The sequence below is a fragment of the Danio rerio genome, chromosome 7, assembly GCF_049306965.1.
Source record: "Danio rerio strain Tuebingen ecotype United States chromosome 7, GRCz12tu, whole genome shotgun sequence".
NCBI classification, from domain to species: Eukaryota; Metazoa; Chordata; class Actinopteri; order Cypriniformes; family Danionidae; genus Danio; species Danio rerio.
In genome coordinates, this window is record NC_133182.1 from 17290081 (window position 1) to 17317006 (window position 26926).

A 26926-nucleotide genomic window follows, 5' to 3' on the forward strand; every position below is an offset into this window, starting at 1 on the left:
TTATATTTGCAATAAGTCGGCAGGCTCATCCAGGACAACTCTTCACTATGTGGTGTTCCCACAATATCTACATTCCTGGAAACCTGTACTGGTTCAAACAAACAGACAGTGATGTGCCTGTTACTATTGGGATTGGGATTAGGTATGGATTTGAACACGAATAATGTTCCAGGATCAACATACTGTAGATGTTCATCCTAGATCGCATTCTACATCTTTTTCAGTTGACCTTGAATATGCATGCCTCATTTGCCCAGCAACTTTCTGCTAACAAAATCTTAACTTTATGAAAGCAAAACCATAACTTTACTTCAGACATGTCTTTCAAAACAAAACTTCTGTAAAAACAACAACAACAACAACTTTCCTTTCTTGCTTACGGAACAAAGTGGATCTGTTACAAAAAAAAAATTTTTTTAGGTTAAAGACTTTTTATAAAATATGATGACAGACATTGAAAACATGATTATACAATCCAAATAGAATCTCAAATGTAAATATGATGATAAAAAAATCAATTGATACAGTCTTATGTATGCATGGTATGAAAAAGCAAAGCCCCGGGATGTCGGGTTACCGGATTTTGTGAGCCCTGATTACAGTAGCAGATGTAATAAATCCTGAGAAGAGAAAAGTACAAGTAAACTCAGAATAACATATTCCTAAATATATGAATAAACATTACAGAATAAATCTGTCTTTCAGAGCAAACACACCTGTCCTGATAAGTAGAAATAATATGAGGAGAAATGCAGGCATTTTACTCTGTGCATTTGGCCTGGTTTTGTAAGATTTTACTTGAATGTTTTTGTTTTGGGAGACATCCTCTCTGATTTAGAGGATGTTTAATTGACCCTCTTTTTTTTTTCTTTTTTACATAAAGGCCTTCTCATGTGGCTTATCTTTTGTTCTTTGGCGATTGAAGCTTCTGTGAGTCTGGTGTTCCTTAATAAGCAAGTCATATTATTTAATTATTTTAAATGAAAATGTTCAGTTCTTTTGACATTATTTCCTTTTTATTAGATAGCTTTAAGCTCAGAATGTAAAGGCTTCCTTTTTTTATCAAACCCACTGCAACCAGTCATCGTTTTAATTACATCATATTCACAAATAATATATACTCTAAATGTTATCATACTAGTACATTTAGTCATTTAGCTTTTATCCAAAGAGATTTACAAATAAGGAAGCTCCAATAAATTCATCATATAGATCCACACCATTGGGGTATATGCACACGTCACGGACTTTTAATTTCAGCCAACCAGCCTCATCACTTCCGGTAAACTGTCTTTCCATTATAAAATTGCCACGTTTAAGGTCTGATTTCTTCAACAATCAGAGATCTTCACTGCCTGATAGATATACAATATAAATTGGATCATAGACTGAACAAGAAGCACTACATTAAATTTCATTTTCCCTCACCATGTCTTTAAAATATGAAACTTTATTTTACTCCAGTATTTTCAATGGATTTTCTGCGTTAGCCTGCTGGTACTGACGGCGCTAGCAGTTACACAGTCTTTCATCTCATTTTAGGCTTGAGCCACTAAATGAATGCTTAAGTCTATTTAACTGAATGTCTTTTAATGACATTACAACATCGATGCTGTAAAAGGAACCTTATGAAATTAAAAATAGTCTAATTAAGCTTTCACTGGAAATTTATTATTGGCTGAAAAACACTAGCTGTGCAAATATTGCTACTAATACAAAGGTTTTAATTTTAATAGTCAAAATTAGCTTATATTGCTCGTTCAGTCATAGGAAGACCATATATATGTGTCACAAATTTTGCACACATTTTGAATGTATTTGATCCCTGATCAATTGTTTAACCTGCAGAACTAACCAGCTAATGAACTGGTGCCCCCTATGTGCAGATACTAGAAAAAAAAAAAAAAACCTTGCACAGCTACAGTACTGTATATGTTTGGCATTTTGATACCTTCCATTTCCTTGCCTGTAATCTGCAAGAATTATGGTTCTGCCTCCGTTGTTCAAAACATTCATCCTGACGGTTTGATTGTATGTAACAAAAACCTCTGCTCAGCTCCATCAATGGAAAGAGAATGCTTTGCCGGATGCTTGACTTCTCCACCAAATCACAAATGATTCCATAAGATAACAACTTAGTGTAGCACCAACTTTGCAGACCCATCCTCCAAGCAGCAGTCAGAAAACTATAAGACGAAGAAGATAGATGTTCCATAAAGCATTTTATTTATACTGTAAGTATATCAAAACTCAGTTTCTCATTAGAAATGTGCATTTCACAACTTCATAATCATCTTCTTTTGTTTTTACTCTGAGCTCCCCAAATTTTAATAGTTGTATCTTAGCCAAATTTTATCCTATATTAACAAATCATACATCAATGGAAGTCTATTTATTTTTTATATAATGTATTTTTTATTTAAAGTTCCCAAAATGTTCACTTATGACAGGGTCACAAAAAGTCTTCTACAATTATACATTTTTACATTTCGCAAGAGGTGTGAAATTGGGTGCATATGCTATGTTGTCAGTGTAGTTGCTTAAAGTAGTTCAGGTGAGTGAGGGGTGTCCAATTACTCATTTTAATCACATTTATTTGTGAGAATAATGACTCTTATTGAATAGCACTAATCTAGTGACTGTTGTGGCCATCTATAATACATATAGCAAACTCACTGTTGTGTTCATGTCTTCACATTATGAGTTCATTGTGGTCATAAAGGGATGAGCATGATCAGCAACAGCAACTGGTGTAGGCTGTGGTGATTAAATGATGCTCAGTGTGCTAAGAAAATTTCCCCCACACCAATACACCACCAGCAGACTGAACTGCTGATAAAAGGCTTGATGTTGTTTAAACCACATTTCTACCCCATCAGCAATGTTTCATCAGAAATTGAGATTCAAGAAAAACTTTTTTCAAACCATAGTCCAATTGTAGCAAACTTGTGTGAATTGTATCATTAATTTGCTTTTCTCAGTTGATAGCTCTGCTGCTGTAGATCATCTGCTTCAAGGTTTAAAGTGCAGTGCATTCAGAGCATCATAGAACTACACTGCCCTACAAAGGCAACATGCAGTCACTACATATATTTGGTGAAATTTTTGTTAAACCCTAAGTAGGCTTTGTGACATCTGTCTTTTAACACTGTATCCTTTTTGTAAGCATTTTAGAGAAACACAAATGGCCAAAAAAGGTGTCAAAATTGCAGTAACTACACAATACAAGCTGGTGTAAAAACTACACATTTTGTTCAATTTCAGTGTTTGTGCCATTCAGGAGTTTATAATGTAAATATTAGACAAAGATGAGTGCAAAACTAATCCTAAAATAGAATGTTTTACAATTCACATTAGAAACTCCTTAACGCCGCTTATTTATACTGTTACTTTCAGAAACAAAGGCTGACCGCAACCTGAACACTGTACATTGTTTTTTGGCATATGTCTGTTGTGGTTGTAGCATGTGGTTTGCATTCTGTTGCATGCCTTATTAGTGCATTGAGATACACCATGCACTGCTAAATGTTTGCACTAAAAACCCACAGAAATCAGTTTCAATAAAAAGAAGAAAAAAAACACAGCCTCTAATTTAAATTATACTGCAAAGAATCAAGCAGATAAATACATTTGATGCCCATGTTATATATTAGATATAGCACCATATTTGCAGGTAATTTCACTTGTTTTTATATTTAAGTGCCATCAACATAAAGTCTTGCACAAAATAGCAGGTCATAAATACACAATGTACTGTCAGCAATTTTTTTGTTTTCATGTGACACCAAATTATTTTCCTAAATGACATTTAATTTGTTATCAGATAATCTGCCTGTAATATTGCATGCATTCTTTGCAGTATTTTAAAGTTCTATAACAACAACCTACTACACATAGAAATGATTTTGAGATATTTTGTTTCAGAGCAACAGTTTAATATAAAAGATGCATAAATAAATGTATAATTAATTACTGTTTTACTTTCAGAGTTTTAGCTACTTTTTTAAGTACTACCACCAGTGACTTAAAAGCAAAGGGATATTTTGTATGTGGTTATGGAAATGTGTGTCAAGTGTGTGGTGTGATGGTGTTTGTGTGGTTTAGATGTAAGAGTTGAGTAGGATCAGTTTGGTGGGTGGAAAACAGAAACTTACTGTATGTGTTGACAGATTCACACACTGCCACTCAGACATTTAACAGAACTTTTTTGCGTATTTTTCAAAATTATTATCTGCCCACCTCATTTATTTAGATTTCAAATGTTGCTCATCACCATTTATTAACAATTCATCTGTTTATTTGTTTTTTCACTCTTTTATTTTAAGTACTATGATTATCACAATACTACTGCTTCTAGAAAGTACTTAACTGTTGTGAAGTTCATGCAAGTTTATTTATATAGCTATTTTATACTGTGGTAATTTAAAGTGCGTTACATAAACAAGAATAAAACAAACAAGAAAATAAAAATTTTAAAAATGTAAAATGATTAAAACAGATCAAAAACAGCAAGCCTAAAATAACCTATTTTTGTATGCTTATTTACAGCTTTGTAATCTGATCTACCGAAGCTTCCCTCTGAATGTCTTATTTTACTCTGAAGAGCTTCTTCTCGGGGTCTACGGTGTACAGAAAAGTCCATCATTCACAACCCCTGCTTCTTGAGTAAGTGCACAGTTACATCTTTATGACAGAACATAAAAGCAGATCTATATTAAAGTTAATGTACATTTGATTTCACAACTTTTATTGAACTAAAAATACTAAACTTATTAGAGCTCAAATATATTTTACATTCATTAATTCATATATATCTAAACAAGACATTATTTGACTGTGTGTCATCTAGTAGCAGAAAACACAACATCTGTATCTTGTCTGGCTGCTCTTCTGGTTTTCTGTTTTGAGAATCTTAGAGCCGCATACACTGATGAATGAGCCTCCTGAAACGGATTTAATGACAGACGCATTACAGTTAGGTGTTTCTGTTAAAAGTCAAATGCAAAAGACCATCGCTATCACTTGAAAAATAATAGAATATTGATAAAACTGATATTTTGTTAAAAACCTCAAGATTTTGGAGTGAATATAATTTTATGGATTTTCTTTTATTTTTTTAGTTTCAACATATTAGATTAGAAAAGATCAGATTAGATTCAGGTTTATTGTCATTACTCGTGTACAAATACAATGCAACAAAATGCAATTTAGGTCTAACCAGGAATGCAATAGTAGGAGGTGTAAGTTAAAAGTGCAATTATGGAAAACTATGGGAAATATTTACAGATGAATGTACTGTGAACATAATATGCAAATCGTATTAGAATCAGATATTTACAAATAGATGACCATACTGTACAGGTTGCTATTAATTTGGGCTGCACAATGTATCATTTCAGCACCGATGTCGCAATGTGTGTCTGCAATAGTCGCATCAGGATTTGGGATCAATCTTGAGTTGGGATTATAGTTGATCAGCACAATAGTTGATAATACCTGAGATTTGTGGAGTTACAGCAAAGTATAACCAATAACACAATGAAACGTTATCATTTGCATGCGTTTAAAGTTTAAAGTATTCATTCAATTTAATAATGGATTATTACAATGAAGACTACGCAGAGTTATTTTACATTTCATTATTCAATTTCTGTACCTAAATAGTGTTTTACTCTACAGAAAACTGATATAGCACTGTTTATTTAACTTTTTTCTCATTGCTCTGTTGTAATTATTCTAATCATTCAATTATAATCAATTATTTGCTATAAGCGGAAATTACAAGTAGATATGTATATCATACAAAATCATTTAAAAAAAGTTTATTTGTTTACCCCATGATGTGTTACATGCCGATCTGCATCTGTGACAACACAGAGAAACAACATTTAGCTTCTGAAGGTGTTTTCCTTTATAGTTAGCGTTAAACACACTTACTGGATACAGTTTCATCTAGATGAAAACATTTTTTCTATATTAACACTGAGTATAAAAGAATATTATAATAACCGGTATGTATAACTTTATAAATTGTTTAATTTTTCAGTGGTATTGCATGTGCAATCAATACAAATTCATTTGACAAAATGTCTTCTATACACCACATCACTAATATGTAACTTCAGTACATAATCTATGCCAGCAGTTCCTTTATAATATTTGTAATAATGAAATATTACCTTCAATGTTTAGGTGTATTCCATCACCAAACATCATTTTCCAAGGGCCCCAACCACAGAAGTAATGACCAGAATCATTAATATTCATGTTCAAAATACTTAAGGATGTGTTGTTGCGATTCAGAGACATCACAAAACGGTCTGGTAGAAAATTATTTAAATATATTGCATTTAATTTGACATTAAAGAGTAACATCATGCAGACAATGCCAAGAGGAACAGCACCGTGTATCTGCTTGAACCAGTGTATGTACTGTCCAACACCTGCATTGTGTTTACACCAAATAGTAACATTTTCTACTGACTGAGCTGTTATATTGCCTGTCTGGGAGGATTTGACAGATGAAAGTAAACCTAAAAAACCCACAGAGAAATAAAATGTGTTTATTAGATTTATATTTAAAACTCTGATGTCATATAGATTGGAGGACAAACTGTCTTAAAAAAGCACACAAAAAACATGTTTACTAATTAAACTTGAACTAATCATTGCTACATTGTGATTAAGGTATTTTTAGTGCAGTTACACTTACCCATCAACAGCGCTGAGATTACTACACGCACCATTGCTGTACTGTAAATCCAACAAGGAGATTAAGATGAGGAAACCAGTCTGCTTTATTTATATCAGGGGGTGTGGCTTACAATAATGCATCCTATGGCAAACCTGCCAATCAACAGGCCTGTGCACTGCTTGTAGGGGTGGGCAATTTGGCCTAAAATCTAAATTTCTATTTATTGAACATTTTAACTCTTATGGTTAGTGAATAATTATTTTATTTATTTATTTTTATTTTATTGCCATCATAGTTCACTGATAAGTTTTGTATTGTAAATATATGCTCACATATAAAAAGTGAGAAATTATATCTGTGGTTATTTATTGAACATCAAAGTTAAACAACTGAAATTATTACACACATTGCCTAAAATGAACAGCACTTTTTTTAAAAAATAAAAAACGAAAATATATAGCTTGTACTTTTGAAAACCAAATGAATTATTTTCAATTTTTTCATATTAAAAGTAGAAAATAAGCAGCATCTTTTCAAGATAAAATAACTCTTGTACATCCTGTAAATAATATTTCAAATAGTGCATTTCTTGCATCTTCTGTAAACACTTATTTTTATGTAAATAATAATTTTATTATAATAGAAAATATGTTATCTCAATGCAGTTTCCAATCATCATATATGTAGTGCAAATGTGCGATGTATAGTTAAATTTTTAAGAGGTTTGTGTGGGTATACAACCGCGCAAAGGCTGTGCCAGATCATTCTAGTGCGTTCGATGCAGAAGCTTAAATCAACCTTAACAGAGCGGGGTCACATGACTCCATATGCTGTAGGAAAAGTAATTGAAAAAAATTGACCGGGAAAATTTTGATTGATTATAGGTTCTGAATGTCGGTTTCGATTACTTTTCGATAAATCCCCCAACCCTAACTTTTCAATTCAATTCATCTTTATTTGTATAGCGCTTTTACAATGTGGATTGTGTCAAAGCAGCTTCAAAAAGAAGATTATAGTTAATTGAAAGTGTCAGTTCAGTTTTTAGAGTTTAAGTTCAGTTCAGTATAGCTCAGTTCAGTGTGTTTTAATATTCACTGCTGAGAGTCCAAACACTGTAGAGTAATCCATCGATGCGCAGTTCTACAAGTCCCGAACCAAGCAAGCCAGTGGCAGCAGCCGCAAAGAAAAAAACTTCACCAATTGGTGAAAGTGAAGGATAAAAACCTTGAGAAAAAGCAGCCTAAGTTGGGCACGACCATTTCTCCTATGGCCGAAAGTCTTGTGCTGAGCTGCAGTCTAGGTGCCGGAGGCTGGAGAGTGCTGGGTGTCAGCGAAGACTCTGCTGTCCCTGGAGTCTCACAGGAATCAGACACATGCTCTCTACTCCTCCAGGACCACGACAGCAGCTGCTCATCTATTTACAGGTCTTAGATCGCATCAATGGCACTGCATAATCTCTGGAGCCTCAGGATGAGTTACCCCAGGTGGAAATAGAGAATAAAGAGAATAATTAGCATAGCTGCGGATCATAGTATATATAAACGAGATACATAGAGCTCATTCATGCAGCATACTGCTATGTGATACATTGAGTGAATGCTTTACTAAAAGATAGGTCTTTAATCTAGTTTTGAACTGTGAGAGTGCATCTGAGCCTCAGACATTATCAGGAAGGCTATTCCAGAGTTTAAGAGCAATAAATGGAAAGGTTCAATCTCCTTTACTCGACTTTGCCATTCTAGGTACTACCACAAGCCCTGAGTTTTGAGATCCTAAAAAGTGGGTTGAATTGTAGTGAGACAGAAGTTTGGTTAAATAAACAGGAGCTAGATTATTTGAAATGTTATAGGTAAGAAGTTATCATTTAAAATCAATACGAATCTTAACAGGCAGCCAGTGTAATAAGGTTAAAATTGGGATGACATGATAATATTTTCTAGACCTGGTAAGAGCTCTGGCAGCTGCATTTTGTACTAGCTGAAGTTTGATAATAGAGGATGCTGGGTAACCAGCAAACAGTTTATTACAGTAATCTAGCCTAGAAGTCATAAAAGCATGGACTAGCTTTTCTGCATCCGAGATGGATACCATACTTCATAACTTAGCAATATTTCTCAGATGAAAGAAAGCAGTTTTTGTGACATGGGATATATGATTTTCAAAAGTTAAATTGCTCAAACTCTTTAGCAAAAAAAAAAAAGCAATTTAATGTAAACTGAGAAATAGTTTAATTGAATTCACTTCTTAACTTATGGTCTTTGTGAACAGGAGTAAGGTTAAATTGATATTCATCAAAATAAATTGCAAAAACATCTTTCTTTTTTATTATTATTAACTTTGATAGGTGCAGTATTGCAAAGAAAATTGTAAAGACAGAAAACACTGGTCACCTTGATAATAAAATTTTTTAGAATGTAAAACTGTAAGGATTCTATTTTAATGATCTAGGCACAAAGTCTAAAGCACATGGCGTGAAAGCATTTCTGAATCTGCTTTTGTTTTTTTTTAGGGATGGAAAAATACAGTTTGTGTCATGATGCTGGTCTAACAGGGTTGTGTTTGTTCTCTTAATGAGTTATGGGTGTGTTTTGAGCATTACATGCATTAAACCAATCAGAGTCTTATCTCACTTACTATTTAAGAGTCAGTTACATATTTAATTTAGTTCAAGCGCAAATATTTGTTTTAAAATATTTCTTAATTCAGTTCTAATTTCCAAAAGTTATATCCAAACACACGTCTTATTCTTATGCCCCATATGGTGATGCATACGTCTCCAAAACCCGACAGGTGGACAAATCTGAAAGTGCTTTTATTAAAACAAATATAAATATGCAGATAATAAATAATACTGCTAATAATAATAACATAATGATAAAAATAAAAAATGTCATAAATAAAATGAAAAAAGCCTCCCTCACATAAAGAAGGCATGGAAGTAGGGTTTTTCATATCCATGTAGTAATTAAAAAAAATTTTGTAACATTTTAATCCTTTTTTTTTTTTTCATTTGTAAATATATTTGTGTATTGCTGTACATCCTGTGTGTATTAAATGTTTGAACTTGTGCATAACTAATGCATTCTGTGCTGGACTTTAGACCAGCTTTTACTTGGTCAATGGCACAGTCTATTTCAGTTTCTCAAAATCTTCTTTATAGATGCATGTGTTCTTGTGAAAAAATAACTCTGCATGTATAATTGCAGGGGCAAAACTGGCCATCTGGCAGACCGGGCAGTTTCCTGCTGGGCCGACATACTTTTTTGGCTGGGCTGATCATTGTCTTAGATCTGATCTACCAGTAAAAGGCTTAGCAGCCAGTCGTTTTTCTGCCTTATTAATTGACGATGCTGTGATCTGTGAATCTCTGAAAGTAAGATGATATTTTTCCGGACAGATAGACCGGGCCGGCCCATGTGACATTCTGCATCCCATTGGTTCTTTTCTTTATTGACATTGGGCTGGACCAATCACAAACTCCTAGTATTTTGGGCTCTGTGTGAGCATGCAACATCGGTGTGTATTTGTCAAAATAGTCAGAGAGAGTCAGAGAGAAAAAATGGAAGGGAGGCGCAGAGAAATTGCGGGAAACACACTGGCGTTTCATTTAGCGGTTCTGAGAAGTTCTCCGTTCATTCTAGTACACGGCTAAAAACGCAAATCACGTGACCACACACACTCTGCAGAGCTGCAGCCAGTAGTTCAGCTGGTGCTTTGAGCATAAACCCCAGGTGAGAGTATAGTGCATGTCGGACAATTCATCAAAGATCTGCTGGATCTCACAATAGTTATTAAACGTGATATTGAATTCATCTTGTTTTCTCTATCTAACGACTTGTTCAAGTTAATATATTAATTTATGTAACCACGTTCATTGATTCTGCACATTGACTGATTGCTTGCCTTTACCGTATAAATTTATTGTACGTTATACTTTTATAATGGCCCTTATTGATTATTAAAACTGATATTCTGCAAAAGAGACGGGGTAAAGTTCGTTCTTTTCAATGAAAATTAAAGGAGGCAGTTATGTTATAGGCCCTGTTTTGTTATAAATATGCAAACAGTGAAGATGATGGTCATATAAATGAGTAGCTACACGAGGCTGTTTAGTGTCTGTTAATCATAATATCAAAATAAAACAAATTTCCTTATATTATTTTTATTTTTTGAAACGGCAAGCAGGGTGAGATGAACGATGTTATAAAGTATACTGTTCCCCTTGAAGATTTACCCATGCATCAGCAGGCAGTTTTTTTTTTATGTTTATTGTTTAATATAGGCTGAGTGAATAATGTATTGAATAAGCTAATTTGGCTGTAGTGTATAAGTGTGTGTGTGAATGAGTGTGTATGGGTGATTCCCGATACGGGGTTGTGGCTGGAAGATGCTGGAATAGTTGAAAGTTCATTCCGCTGTGGCAACCCCTGATAAATAAGGGACTAAGGCGAAGGAAAATAAATAAATGAATAGTGTTTTTTTTTAGAACTGAACAAAAATCTTTATGGACAGTATACAAAAATTAAATTGAGATTAATATCTGTATTTATTTAATTATTTAATATATATATGGCTTTTGTGTTTTTATACTATAGGAGTTGATAAACATATTGGACCTGCACAGATAGATAGCATTTTGACTGAATGTAGTGGGCGGCTCTGGCCCAAAATGCCAGGGCCGATTTTCTTTCTTTTTTTTTTTTTTTTTGGCCCAGTCCAGCCCTGTATAACTGTGATGTTATTTGTCTTTGTGTGATTATACTGTACATATATTATTTTTTTAATGGGCAAGTGAAGTAGAGAGATATTTCAAATGTGATAGGCTATTGTTACAAATGTTATCATTATTTTTTAATGGTATAATTATTTAATCATGTCTATTTAAAATCTGCCGTATGTGCCTATATATCTGTTTTATTATTTGCATTTTAGTTTATCTATGTAGTAAAATTAGACAAGTCCCTTTATTTTACTACTGTAAACAGTGAATCACCCCTAGACCAGGTCACAAGTGACTATGCTGCTGCACTCATTCAACAATATGCATTGGTCCTAACCCGAAATGTAAATAAAAATCTTCTTATAAAGCTCTTTGCAAATCCAATCGAAAACGCTTTGGCATGGTATTTTCAACAACTGTAATGAATCATGCTTATGTATTTTTCAGTTGAAATAGAGTATACTGTATTACCGTTGCTCACTGTAGCCCTCTAGTGGTGCTTAAAGTCGTTGACTATCTCTTTTAATCCACAAAAACACTGTGCTGGTAAGTGGGCCTTTATTGCACACGGCTGAGCTGAGATTGATGACACAGTATCTAAATCACAAATGCTAAAATGTAATTCCTAAAAAAAACATTAACAATTGTTTTGCACTACACTTAAATAATGTAAAATTTTTAGACAATTATTTTACTGATACGACATATCACCTCTGAGTTTCTTACACAGAAATTAATAATAGTTATTTATATTGTAGTTAGAGGAATTGGTTTGTTCAGTACAGTCCTATGTGAACAGTCAGAATGACTGCTATGGTAATTCTAGTTGTTAAAAGTCTCATACTGTATTTTTGAATTTAAAAGACTATACAGAATTCAGTCACTCAGTGTATGTCATCAACAAAACTCATCATTTTTAGCTAACGATGTGCCTCTGATTGCTCATTGTGTTCATAAGCTTGACAGGAACTTTTGTGATCTAACTTAAAAGTGCAAAGCATTCTGCGTAAGTGATTATGATGATGGAGGTTTAGGTCATTAGCAGACTCAGACTGATATTGCTACCATCCAGTGTGTACACAATCACTGAGAATTGAGGAAGACTTCAGAACTGAAATTTAGTTTGGATATTTTTTTGAATATTTTTTATCACAATGACACGTTGCAGTTAACTCACAGAAACTACACTGTAGTGAAAAGGTTTTTATAAGACACACTTGTGCTCTTGTTGATGTATATACGCGTGTGTCTTTAAAGCCACAAAGTTTTGAGCAGTGCATGTCATTGTGATTTTGTTGTGGTCACCATAGTTCGATTTAATCCTTGATTGAAGAAGTGTGATTTGATAAGCTTTTTTATTTTTGAGAAATTACTGTAAGCAGAGAGATTATCTTAACAAACTGGGTCATCTGACCAATCAGGGCAGAGCAATTGAGAGTGACTTTATTTAATTTGTTTTTATGAAAAATGAGACCTGCACAAAAGAAAACAACAACAACAAAAAAATACAAAATTGTATTTGATTTACAAATAAGCCTGCTGCGGTCAGATCAGACATGTTTGCACTTAACCCACAGACACTATATGATAGTAAACTGTTTTTTATCTTAGACACACTTGTGGTCTTTATACGTGTGTGTCTGTGAAGCCACAAGGTTTTGAGCAGTGCATGTCAATGTGATTTTTGCTGTGGTCATCATAGTTCAATTTAACTCTTGACTGAAGAAGTGTGATTGATTATCAGCTCCACCAATGAGAAGCTTGACGAATTTACACTGTTTGACTTATGAACAAAGTTTGTTGCCGGCTTTATAAATATCATGCTGTCATTTTGATGATGCCGATAACATGATCATTTCCCTTCACCAGTCTGCATGTGGCCAAGAAACCCTTTTCTTAGAATCTAATAAGGTCAAGTTACCACATGGCCATCAGAAAGCTAATGCAGCACTTTTTCGCCTACACTAAATGCAAAACATCCCACTCGCTGCTCACATCCTTTATTGCATGTCTGCAGGTGTTTATTTCGGCATTATTCACCTGTTCACAAAATTCCATCCAGACATGATCAACTTTTGGATTTTTGGACTTTTCTGTCTTATTGGTGAGTTGAAATGTCTTCTATGTCAGACCTAGGGCTGCATGATATTGGAAAAATCTAATATTGGGATATATTTTTTATGTGATAAATATTGCGATATGAATATAGTTTTACAAGATAATTTAAATAGCTCTATTTGACAGTTTTCTAGGGAGTGGGGAGTCTTACAGTTATCCAGTACAGACACTGAATAATCACAATGCAAAAAATATATATATCTCAAAGTAGAAATATTGTTTTGTTTTCACCTTCAGAAAAAATACATAAACATTAGGAGTTTTTCCTTAAATCAAAAGAAAATTTCACTACTGGTCAAATGTTTGGGGTTTTATTATTTTAATTATTATTATTTTTAAATGAAAATATTATTTATAAAATGATTTTGTTCACCAAGGCAGCATTTATTAAATGTAAAATAAATTGTTAAATATTTATTAAATATGTATTTATTACTTATTTGATGTAGTTTCAAGTAAAATTATTACTACAGTCATTATTGCTTTTATTGCTATTATTAATAATAATAATAATAATAATAATAATAATATTAGGAAGAAGAAGAAGAATTATTATCATGTGACTCTGAAGACTGGAGTAATGAAGCTGAAAACTCTTCATTAAAATGACTGGAATAAATTATTAAATTAAATTATAAACTTCTTTTGAGAAGTTATTTTATAGTGCATTTTTTTTGATGAAATAAATGCAGCCTTGGTGAGCAAGATAAGCTTATGTTTAAACATTTAAAAAAAAATCCTTCTGACCCCAAACTGGTGGTGATGTGGAGAGACCCCCCTCATGGTTGTGAAGTGCTTTGGGTGTATGGCCATACACAATAAATGCTCTATATAAATACACATTACATTACATTACTTTACAAAATTTGATCGGTAGTGTATCTACCAATCGGGTAAGTAAAATAACCCTGTTTTGCTTTGAAATGTTTATACAGTTGAAGTCAAAATTATTAAACCCCCTGAATTATTAGCCCTCCTGTTTGTTTTTTTTTTTTCCAATTTTTGTTTAACCGAGAGAAGATTTAATTCAACACATTTCTAGTTTTATTAACTAATCTCTAATAACTGATTTATTTGATCTTTGACATGGTGACAGTGAATAATATTTGACTTTATGTTTTTAAGACACTTCTATATAGCTTAAAGTGACATTTAAAGGCTTAACTAGGTTAATTAGGTAAACTAGGAAGTTTAGGGTAATTAGGCAAGTTATTGTATAAAGATGGTTTGTTCTATCGAAAAAAATATATAGGATAAAAGGGCTAAAAATTTTGACCTAAATGTTTTTAAAAAAAGACTTTCTCCAGAAGAAAAAATATTATCAGACATACTGTGAAAATTTCCTTGCTCTATTAAAAATCATTTGGGAAATATTTAAAAAAGGGAAAAAAAATTGAAGGGGGACTAATCATTCTGACTTCAACTGTATTTGGACTAGAAAAAAGGCAAAAGTTTAAGAAAGAGACATTTTTCCCATATAAATAATTAAATCCAAATAATCTTTGTTACACCTCCATCATAATGTTTTGTGCCCAAAAGTATGTAAGCTCAGTCACAAGCCTTGTAAATGATAAACTTTCTCTCTATTTTGGTTAAACTTAGCAGTGACTCTACAAGACGCATGCTTTCTGTAGCTCTTGGTCAACTATAATTCAGACTCAACAATGCAAATCTTGCGATGTGACTATTGCAGCTGAGCAAATTGCAATACCAATGATAAAGCGATATATTGTGCAGCCCTAGACATAAGCCACAATTACATAATTTAAACTTATTAACTTGTTACTTTCAATGATTCTAGGCATTTCTTCAACACACCCCAATGCACCACCTGTGTTTGTTAAACTGGGAGAAAGTGTTAATATGTCGTGCATATACCAGAGTCAGATGGCAAGGCACTTCTCATGGTACAAGCACGAACCTGGACAGAATCCTATGCTAATCTCCACCATTTACAAGTACGATCATACAGCCCAGTTTTTCAATACCTTTGGGAATGATTCACGATTCTCTGTGCTGAATGAAAACGGTGTGCATCTTTTGACGATTAGAAACGTACAGTTCTCAGACTCTGCCACGTACTACTGTGGAGGCGCTTATTCCAATGTAATGGAAGTTGTCAAAGGGACAAGGCTGATAGTTCAAGGTAACTATCATTTTGAGATCATTTGGATTTGCTAGGGCTCATTTTTGTATTGAGTTATAGAAGCTATTATCTAAATGTCAGTTTTTAAAAACTAGGTGCAATGTAAAAATGTGAAATAAAAGCAAATTACTTCAGTATTTTTAAGACAACATAGTCAAAGCTTCTTACTTTTAATGCAATGATATTTTGCATTTCTTTAGAATTATTTTGATGCTTACCAGCAATTTTTGAGTGAAAATTGTTTCATGGAATTGTGAAACTATTATATACAGTAAATATTTTATTATATATATTTTTTAAAACAGCAAATTGAAGTGGACTGTAAAAAATGTAAAGTAAAAGCAGATTACTGGAGTATTCAATAGTCAAGAATTCATCTTCAGAATTTCATTAATTTTAATTTAGCGTTATTTTGCTTTTATTTATAATTATTTGTGATATTTTCAGCAGTTTTTGATGAAAATTGTTAATATTGTTATTTATTCTTAGTCATTGTACTTTGTTTAACATTCAATCAGTCAGTAAAGACCTTAAACGCACCGACTTTGTAACGGCATACAGTTCACTGGAAATGTTTGATCCAGGTTACTGAAAAATTAAAAGTCCTTTTGCATATATCCAATTTTAGAAAACCTAGTGCACGGGCCAGTTGCACTAGCAGTGCATAAGTTAAAACGTAGCCTAGTTGTGACCTAATGGGCACTAAGTTACAATTTACACATACTAAATATTTTTGTGTTGTATCACCGAACTTAGTTTAAACGTAACGCTACACTTCACCTAAATATTTACAGCAGCCTCCCTCCATGTATAGTGGTAAAAAAGCTATGACCGCGAGATTAGTTTACATAGAGGAGCTCCCAATCATATTTATGAATCATCTCCCTCTACTCACAGTCTTATTTTCCTCCCAAATCTCGCATTTGTTTCGCTTTGTGAAAAGAGTTTAATATTCTATCTGTAACGACGGGGGGAGTGACTGAGACAATAGGAGGTAAGATCCACAATGCAGGTTTATTCAGCGTCAGGCAAGCAATGATCAAACAGGTGCAAACGGGTTTTTTCAGGCTGTCCAGAATCGTAGTCGTATAAACAGGCAATAGGTCTAAAGGCAGGTGGCTAAACAGGAGAACAAGGCTATACAAGGCTCGGGTCTAAACACGGAGAAAACAAGACATGGGGAAACGCTTTGTAATGCTACTGAAACAGCTAACAAGACTCGGCAAACAGGATGGGTGAATGAGTGGTTTATGTAGGGTGAGTAATCAGTCTCTGACAAGGCTCAGCTGGTGAGAATGCAATCAGTCTTGATGAGTGAGCATGTGTGAGTATGACCAGGGAGCATGTATGAATATGTAGTCCAGGGGAATGCGGAAGTGTAGTCCTGTTCGTGTGAGAACCAGCGATCTCTGGAGATTGATCGCTGGTTATATGACACTATCAAAGAATGTTTTTTGTTAATTTGAATTAAAACGAGAATTTCTTCATGACTTCATGAGTTTTTCTTGCTGTTTTCTCTATCATATGTAGAATATAAAAAAGTAAGTACGTTTTGATTATTTAATGTGTATTTCGCGTACATCCACGGCTCGCAAGGCATGTAGGTACGTTGTCTGTTATTAGTGACTGACTGTAATTCTATTTACTATAAAAACATAATTTGCCGTTTGATTTTCATGGGACAGTTATATATGGATTAATAAGTTGCAGAATTTTAAAGCAGTTTAACTATTTAAATGCTTTTTATTGGATATTACGTAATTCAGTGCGACTACACATGACTTTACAGAGAGCTTACAACCAACAAACTACGGTTTTCCCTAAGAACGTGTGGTGAAACCGAACTGATTACCCAGTAATCAACTTTTAATTCACTTTTTACAGAGTGATCTAGAGAGTATTTATGAAAACATTAAAACTTAAATTTCCATACAATCTTTTTTTTTTGCATTTTTATAATTATTTGTGATATTTACTAGCGATTTTTGAGTTAAAACTTTTCACTCAAAATACTATTTCAATGTATTTATTTATTGGTCAGTGTACAATGTGTAACATGCAATTATAGTAGCTATGAAAACAGTAAATCTTTTATTTAATTTTTATTTTGTTATATACAGTGCATAAAAAAAAACAAATGCACTGTAAAAAAAAGGTGAAGTTTGCTGATTACTAGAGTATTTTTACAAGAAAATTTTCAATAGTCAAATTCAACTTTAGAATTTCATTTTTTATTTATTGTTATTTTGCAATTTTTATGATTATTTATTATATAACTAGCAATTTTTTGAGTGAAAATTGTTTCTACTTTATTTTTGTCAGTGTACAATGTCAAATGAATGCCATGTATAGCCTATATAGTACATCAGTTATTACTTAAAACTAACATATTTTGATATGGTTGAAATGCATTATTCATGATGGTGTCATATTTTCATACAGGTTTGGAAAAGCACACTGTAGTAAAACAGCATGATTTAATTCCATCCCATTCTGGAGATTCAGTGAGTCTTACATGCACTGTTTTGAACCAGAAATGTGTTGGAAATCACAGCATGTATTGGCTTATAATTGAATCGCAAGACTATCCTCCAAGAATCATTAGCACTCATGGAACTCCTGTTGATCAGTGTGAATGGATCTCTGACGCTGATTTTAGAGCACTCAGATGCGTCTACAGCTTCTCCAGGAAGGACTTCAGACTTTCTAACAGTGCAACTTACAGCTGTACAGTTACCGCATGTGGAGAAAAACTGGACAGGAATGGCTCTAAACTGGACATAGGTGCGTTTTTCAAGAATTAATTGAGAAAAGTTTACAGTTTATTTTTTTATTTATTTTTTTTTAACAAATTTTACAATACAATTTTGGCCTTTTCAGATGCTGATTCCACAGAGGAGATGATGATTTTGGTTCTTCTTTCCATTGCTAGAACATGTCTTCTTTTATTGGTTATTGTTATGGTTATTATTTGGTATTGTGTTTATTCAAAACGAATTTCCAAAAATGTCCATTATCCATCTGATGTGGCTTTCCGAAACCGACAATCCCCAAAAAAGAGAAGACCTGGTTTAATGATTAACTCGGTTTCTAACCAGCAGTAATATGTCATATTATCAATGCCAATTTATTTGTCAAGGGATATATCAGCTGTTAAAAACAAACTAAGGCTTTATTTGAACCTTCAATTCCTACTTTTAGCATTATTATTGCAATTATAAAAAATAAAGCATTCAAAAATCATTTAGAATGATTGCTATTCTCCATTTGGTAATGCTTTAAAAGAAAAAAATCCATTCTTTCATTTTAGTTGTTTTTATTATGATGAATGTCAATAGTTACAGGTTTGCAACATCTTTGAAATACACTCACTGGACGCTTTATTAGGTACACCTTACTAGTACCGGGTTGGACCCCCTTTTGCCTTCAGAACTGCCTTAATCCTTCGTGGCATAGATTAAACAAGGCACTGGAAATTCCTCCGAGATTTTGGTGCATATTGACATGATAGCATCATGCAATTACTGCAGATTTGTAGGCTGCACATCCATGATGTGAATCTCCCGTTTCACCACATCCCAAAGGTGCTCTATTGGATTGAGATCTGGTGACGGTGGTGGCCATTTGAGTACAAAGAACTCATTGTTATGTTCAAGAAACAAGTCTGAGATCAGCAGGTTCTGAAATACTAGCTTGTCTGGCACCAACAACCATGCCACTTTCAAAGTCACTTAAATCACCTTTCTTCCATATTCTGATGCTTGGTTTGGACTGCAGCAGATCATCTTGACCATGTCTACATGCCTAAATGCATTGAGTTGCTGCCATGTGATTGGCTGATTATACATTTGGGTTAACGAGCAGTTGAACCTAACAAAGTGGCCCGTGAATGTATATTATTTTGTATTTGGCAGAAAAAAAGAAACTCATAAAGGTTTGGGAAAGTTTAAGGGTGAGTTATTTGAGAGGTTTTTGTGTGTGTATAAACTACCTCTTTAAGGATAGTACAGACATAAGGCTTTTATAATGACATGTTACCTGAGAATTTCAGTACACAAATAATTCCAGAACAACACAATTCGTCTGAAAAGCTGAAAGTTAACAGCTAATATTTAAAATGCTGAACGAGAGCTGCTTTTGTTGCCTTTTAAAGGAACAATCCTCATTGTGTTATTCCTAACTGTTTTATTACATTTTGTCATTTTTATTCTCTCAATGTTGTGATTTATGAAGGATGCAACAAACCTACAGTACAAATATTTCATGAAAGCAATCAGTTTATTATTTGGCATAAACATAAAAAATGTCAAACAGAAAACTTTAAAACAGCTTATCCAGAACATAAGTCACAGGTAAAAGATCACACAAACTCAGAGACAGTGTAAATCCCCGTAGGGCGATTTGTTAGAGATGTAGAGCAAAGATAAAGTCTGGGATCTGTGCTTAGTGGGGTTAAAGGTCTGCGTTGGAGAGGAGAAGGCCTTATAAGGCAGCCATCTCTATGGTGATGCTGACACCACACTGGCAGGTTCGCCACTATATAGAGAGAGAGAGAGAGAGAGAAAGAGAGAGAGAAAGAGAGAGAATTTGGGCAAAAAAAAAAAGCCCCATCAATTTATCAAAAAAGATTGATTTATTAACAAAGCTTTTAAGTTAGGTTTGTCGTTTTTAATAATAGATATGGTCAAGTTAAATCTTATTACTTTCTTTTTTTTTTAATGATTGCCTGTAATCAGACTCCGCTAACTTACTATGAGGCCTCTTGTCGATTTGCCTTAATTATTACAGAAAAATATTGTGAGAGACTAAAGCCAGAGTTACTGCATTCATGCTTGTATTATAATTTAGTCACTTTAGAAAACAATGTTGAAATTTACAGAGCAGGTAAAATAGGTCCACGTTAGACCCAGATATACTTAGCTGGAATGAAAGTAACTAGATAATTCATGTGTCTGTGCATTACAAAATCATTCCAAAAGGGACAGTTCACCCAGAAATCTGTTTCCTTACCATTTAGTCTCACAAATGGTTCTATACTTTAATGATTTTCTGTCTTTGTTGTACACAAAATAAGATGTTCTGAAGAATGTTGGGTAAAAAAACAGACATACAGTAATACATACAGTAACTAAAACTTGAAGAAATGAATTGTTCTGGGTGAACTGTGACTTTAAGTGTTACTCAAGACATGCTGGAGTACTTTTTTGAAATTATAACAGATTTGTGTGTGTTGAGCATAATTTAAGACAATGTTAGCACCTGTCATCTTTAATTGTGGGGAAAACTGTATAATTTTGAGCTTTGGTCAGCTAATTATTTATTGGGGCGGGATCAAAATTGGTGACGTAGCGCAGATATGCTAGTGGTGTGATGATGCATCAGTTTGTCATTATTATTCATAGCTGAGTTTTCTTATTCATGAGAGCACATGCTTTCTAAAAGCAAGACAGACTGCCAAACTGTGAGAATTAATGGGTGAGACTGCGTCTGCATGACAAATTGTGGTCGTGTGTATGCAATTCTGATTAACGTGTAGCAGGGCATGAAAATATTACTGCTTATTTATTTGCATTTTAACTTTGTAAACTATAAAATCATGGGTCTCCTCATGGTTTGTCTCTTTTGTCAGCCAACTGACAGTTGTTCCCTCTCTTTCTCCCCTGCTCTGCCAGCCACGCCCAATCTCCCCTCTGCTCGCAGCGCTCAACGCCCATTTCGAAGCATTTTTTAAAGAAATTCTGAGGTAGACTTGAACCAAAAGAGGGGGGTTTCATCGCTCCCTTTAAAGTTGCGGTGGCCTATTTATCTTTTTTATTGATTTGCCATTTAGAACCTTTTGCAAACTGAAAAATTAGGCCACGTTGTTTTACATCTGGTTTCTAAAACCACAGTGTTGTTCAATTATGCTTCTCATGGTCACGTACATACTGTATGTTCCCTGCAGCTTATTAAATATTTATTCACTCACACCTCTGACCTTCAGTTTTGTCCATTTTTTTTTCAAATTAAAATGTTATTTAAAGTTTTGTCAAATATTATTGAGCACTGCTGAGCCTAAAACAGAACACATTATTAAAAGAAACAAATAATCAACTATGTGACTGTTAAACTTTGGTTACATTAACATCAGAAGTTGTCGGAGCAGAGATCGAGGTCTCATCATTATAGTCCAACTCCTGGCTTTTTTCAAAGTTTTCTTCAGTGCTTTTTTCGGTGATTTCATCAGTGATTTCTCTAGTGCTTTTTTCAGTAATTTCATCAGTGATTTCTTTAGTGCTTTCTTCAGTGATTTCTTCCGTGATTTCATCAGTGCTTTCTTCAGTGATTTCATCAGTGCTTTCTTCAGTGATTTCATCAGTGCTTTCTTCAGTGATTTTTTCAGTGCTTTCTTCAGTGCTTTCTTCTGTAATTGTAGACTTTGTAGACATTTTAACGCTTGAGTAGAGTTCATTAAGTACTGACTTTCTTCGCTCCATTGAATTATCTGTATTTGTGTTGTCTTCAGTGATATGCAGGGTGTTGCAGTTCCTATTTTGAGCAAGTTCATTCTGTGAGGGGCAAAAAGGAAAGCATTTAAGGAATGCTATACAAGCAACTTTTAGCAGGTGATCATAACACTATCACTTAAAGGGATGGTTTATTCAAAAATGAAAATTTACTCACAATTCACTCACATCAGGTGGTTCTAAACCTTTATGAGTTTCTTTATTTTGTTAAATGTAAAATATATTTTAAAGAAAGCTGACAATCTTTAATCATTGATATCTACAGTAAGAAAAACAAATACGAAGGAAATCTGTGGTTTCAGTTTTCCAACCTTTTTCAAAATAACTTATTGTTTAATAGAAGAATGAAACGCATAAGAGTAAATGGGGACAGATGTATAATATTGAGGTGGACTATCATTTCAATCTTTTCCTCGAACTGAATAATTCTATGGAGCTGAATACATGTATGGAATTACAAATCCACACCACATAACATTGAATGTCACAGAATTTTGCTCTTTTTGGGTGTCAAAAGTCTGTACATCTAATCAAATCATCATCATCGTCTGCATCGTCTCATTAGAGAACCCTAGACTTCCCTATGCCCATACACTTCCTCCAGTACTGGGGGGATCCTGAGGCATTCCAAAACAAGCCAAGAGACATAGTCCCTTTAGGCCCAATCCCAATTCTATTTTTGTACCCTTTCCCCTTAAAACAATGTGAAACGGGTTCCAAATTTATCCCTAAGAAATGGGAAACCACTACAGCACCTGGACACGTGATCATATGTCATGGATCTCTTGCTTCATGTGAGACCAACGATTGCGACTGTTGTATTTATTCCAGTTGTGTTATATATTTTTTGCTATTTATTTTCAGGAAATCACTGAAGGCATATATTATGTTATCATAATGATGTGGCAATAAGATTGTAACTGTACTGTGCATTTACATAGTGGCCATATTCATCTATTTAAACACAAAAACAACATTAACATTATATCAGACACTGTAAAAAGCTCATTTCCAGCCACTAGACTTTTCTGCAGCTGTTGTGGCTGGTGTATTCTGGAAAATTTTCTCACTCCTTGGTTTCGAGTGTGGTCCTGAAGTCTCTGTTTGAAGGGGTATCAAAGGGGAAGGGCTAACTGGTAGAATTGGGATTGGGTCACTTCCCGGTGGGACAAGCCCAGAACACCTCCCTGGGTTGGCGTTCATCAGGCAACAAAAACAGATTGTTTTTGTTTGTTTTTGTTGCCTGATGTTGCCTGATGAGATTGTGCCACCTCAACTGACTTCTCTCTAAGGGTGCCCCCTGCCACCCTGAGAAAGAAACTTATTGTGACCGCTTGTATTTGACATAAGAGTAGAACCGTAGATTGACGTAAATTAAAAGCTTGACTTTTTGGCTCAGTTCCTTTTTTAATACAACAGACCAGTTTTTGACTGCATTACTGCTACTACACTAATCCGCCTATCACTTTCCTTTCTCACGTAACATTCTTTTTTCACTTATAAACAAATCTCCCCCAAAAAATTCAACTTCTCCTACCTTGAGAAGAAAGGTTACTACAGGTCTAATGGAGCTAACAGGATAACATCCTCAGCAAATACTTAAGATAAAATCCTGTGGTCAAATCCCCCAAACCAGTCCACCTCTGGCCCTAGGCTTAGCCTTGAAATTCGGTCCATAAAAATCATCTTATAAATTATATGTAAATATTAACTTGCAAAAACATTTTGCTTTTTGAATCCCTGCTGAGTCAAGAGGATTGTTGAGGCTTTTTTCAGCCAGGTACTTAATTTTTCTATACAATATTTTCAAAAAACTTGCTGCACCAGTCAATTTATCTGTAAATTAGAGCTGTAATCAGCATTATTCGTTTATGTAACCCGACATTATTCGTATGTGCACAGGCACACAGCTCTTTTGCCTTTTTTCAAGAAAGAGTCATTTATATGCATTTTAACATTATTTATTAGTAACAAACATAGGCTATAGGCCACTTGGAAGTTGGAACAAAGAAATACAAATAAGTCCTCTGTAACATTGTAACATCTCAGTACTCTAAATAGGCCTACATACACTTAGCCTTTAAATTGGCCAACACCAATGAAAAGAAAGCCTTCTTAACAAATTAAAATAAATTCTAAATTATGAAGGGTTTTTGGCAATAATGACATTAAGATAAAGGCTCAGCGAGATTTGTTTCGCCACTTCTCTTCACAATCTGGCCTTAAGGCAACGGTGAAGCTAAATATTAAAATATTTTTTTGTTTCACCTTTGCAGGGAGCGAATTTAGTGTTGTAACAAACGATTAAATTACTTTCTTGCGCTAATTAAAATGCATCACATAACAGCGCAAGCCCGACCCCGTCTAAAATGATGGAAATTAAACCCGAACCTGTCGAATGACTAATTAAATAAATGAATAAATAAATACCGCACTTCTGCCTTGCCAGTGATGGTGAAACTGGCAGCTATGCAACAGTATTGCGACATTGTGTGTACACGTCAGTCCAGCATGGGTCAGCACGGTGGTCCAATCATGCCCAGAATTCTGGGTTGAAAAGGGTTAATTTTCATGCCGCACCACACCAGGCTCAGGTGAAAATACAGCATATCACTGTTCTTAGAACCTTCTTTGCACAATAGTGGAAAAGTGTTTTTGATTTAGCGACAAATTTGTATAAATTGGCATGTTACCGGGTGGCATGGGGGCGCAGTGGGTAGTGCTGTCACCTCACAGCAAGAGGGTTGCTGGTTTGAGTCTCGGTTTGGTCACTTGGCATTTCTGTGTGGAGTTTGCACGTTCTCCCCGTGTTCACTTGGGTTTCCTCTGGGTTCTCCAGTGTACCCCACAAGTCCAAAGACATGCACTAGGTGAATTTGGTAAGCTTAATTGTCTGTAGTGTATGTGTTTGAATTAGAGTCTATGGGTGTTTCCCAGTGATGGGTTGCAAGGGCATCTGCTGCGTAAAACATGCTGGATAATTTGCCAATTTATTCTGCTAAGGCAGCACCTGATTAATAAAGGTACTAAGTCGAAAAGAAAGTGAATGAATGAATGGTATGTTTCCCCAATAGCTTGGGTTAGGTGTGGGGGCTCTGTCGCAGAGCTTCTTTTAAAATCGTGCATAATTGTACAAATGAAATGTGAGGTAGTTACTTTTCTGGCACTACTGAAAAGTATCAGAAAAGGAATCAGTTTTTTTTTGTTGTTGTTGTTTTGTTTTTGGTTTTTGGTTTTTGGCTGTCTCTCAATTTGATAGAACAAACTTACATAAACATCTCCCATTGCTCTAATCATCTTTTTACAAGCATGCAATTCTTCAGTTTTAAAAGAAACTCATTAATTATTGCATATATTATGAAAACCAACACAAATGTCTTTGACAACAGCCTGTCAAAATACTGTGAAAGTTTGGTTTGAAATCCTGAAATGTAAGGCAAGCATTATGATAACTACAGTTCAATTTAAGAATTGAAACTGGGTCTAAAAATCTAATTCAAAGTGAAATATATATATATATATATATATATATATATATATATATATATATATATATATATATATATATATATATATAAATTTGTCAAGTGTTTTCATGATGTTTTCATCAAAGTGTAATGTAAACAGTACAATCATGAGTTAAGTCTACTATGAAAAAATACTAGTTTCAGACTTACAGCAGAAGGACTGGTATCAGAGTCAGAAACTGCAGAGGCTGGTCGAATCTCACTTTGTTGTGCTGGGAAATGTAAAGCATACCAATGAATGAATATAAAAACCGGCCTTACAAAAATACAACACTGAAACATCATCATAAGATTGAAATTTACCTGTAAGCAACTCATTCTTTCTACTCAGTCTTTTGCACAGAATTATGTTGATTATTCCACTCAAGAGCAAAATGAGAGTGTTGGCGATAAACACCAAATGGTATGACCAGTTTTGAATCTGACTTTCTAAAACAAGTGGGAACATTCTGGTTACTCAAATAGTAACACATCAGTGATCTACACGATACAAGTAATGATTAAAGTAGCGTATAGAATCTTCAATAGATGTTGAATCTCCAAATTATTACTGCCTCAGCTTTTCAAACTATGTACATGTGAATTTTAAGCAATAATACGTTTAAAAACATAAAGAAAGATACATGCTTACCTTTAAGAAGAAAGCCGCAAGTTTGGTTCCTTAATGTGCAATTATACTTTAAAGGCACTGTTGAACTCTCAATACTACAAATTAATTCTAAATAATATAAACTTGTGACACAATTTATTGTACATGTTTTTGAAACATTAGCAGCCATTTTACTTGCAGTGGAAACCCCAAAATAAGCCTATGTCAATGAATATTACTGAAGTACTAACAATTTTATAAAATTCAAGAAGTATTAACTTACACATCCTGAATCTGAAAAGCGTCAGTAGTGCAGATCAAGAAAGATCACAATACTGGGCTGGTACAGTCATGTGCCTTATAAAGACCATCCTATTTGCAAAATACCTTTCACCTCTTTCAGATACCTCATTAAAAGCTGTTCTTAGTATCTGAAAGTCAGACCTCAAACACCCACACACATATCCTATAAATGCCACAGCGGTGCATTGGTTTTCTCGTACTCATGACTAAAATGCTTAAGCAATGTCATAAATTAGCTATCAATCTGTGAATTCAAAAGAAATGCACACATTTGAAATGTGCCAATCACAAAGTCTATAGTATTTTTTCCATGAGTATCTGCA

General features: G+C 34.1%; 2 protein-coding genes and 1 long non-coding RNA gene across 4 annotated transcripts; 1 reads left to right on the forward strand and 2 right to left on the reverse strand.

The window, feature by feature from the left end:
• Positions 1 to 4784: 4784 nt before the first annotated feature.
• On the reverse strand, positions 4785 to 6746 carry nitr11a (novel immune-type receptor 11a). The gene is given in 4 exon segments (XM_073908906.1): positions 4785 to 4943; positions 5835 to 5932; positions 6180 to 6533; positions 6713 to 6746. Coding segments are annotated over 4 exon segments (588 nt in total). The 3' UTR covers positions 4785 to 4841.
• Positions 6747 to 13475: 6729 nt separating this feature from the next.
• nitr9 (novel immune-type receptor 9) lies at positions 13476 to 18921 on the forward strand. 2 transcript variants are annotated; one of them, NM_001005576.2, is given in 5 exon segments: positions 13479 to 13518; positions 15334 to 15490; positions 15584 to 15678; positions 18121 to 18462; positions 18559 to 18921. In NM_001005576.2, coding segments are annotated over 5 exon segments (858 nt in total). In that variant the 3' UTR covers positions 18783 to 18921.
• Positions 18922 to 19940: 1019 nt separating this feature from the next.
• Positions 19941 to 26719, reverse strand: LOC141375332 (uncharacterized). The gene is made up of 4 exons (XR_012383219.1): positions 26343 to 26719; positions 26015 to 26140; positions 25862 to 25913; positions 19941 to 22226 (listed from the first exon to the last, which is right to left on the reverse strand). It is a non-coding gene; the product is annotated as an uncharacterized lncRNA (long non-coding RNA).
• Between the last annotated feature and the right edge of the window lie 207 nt (positions 26720 to 26926).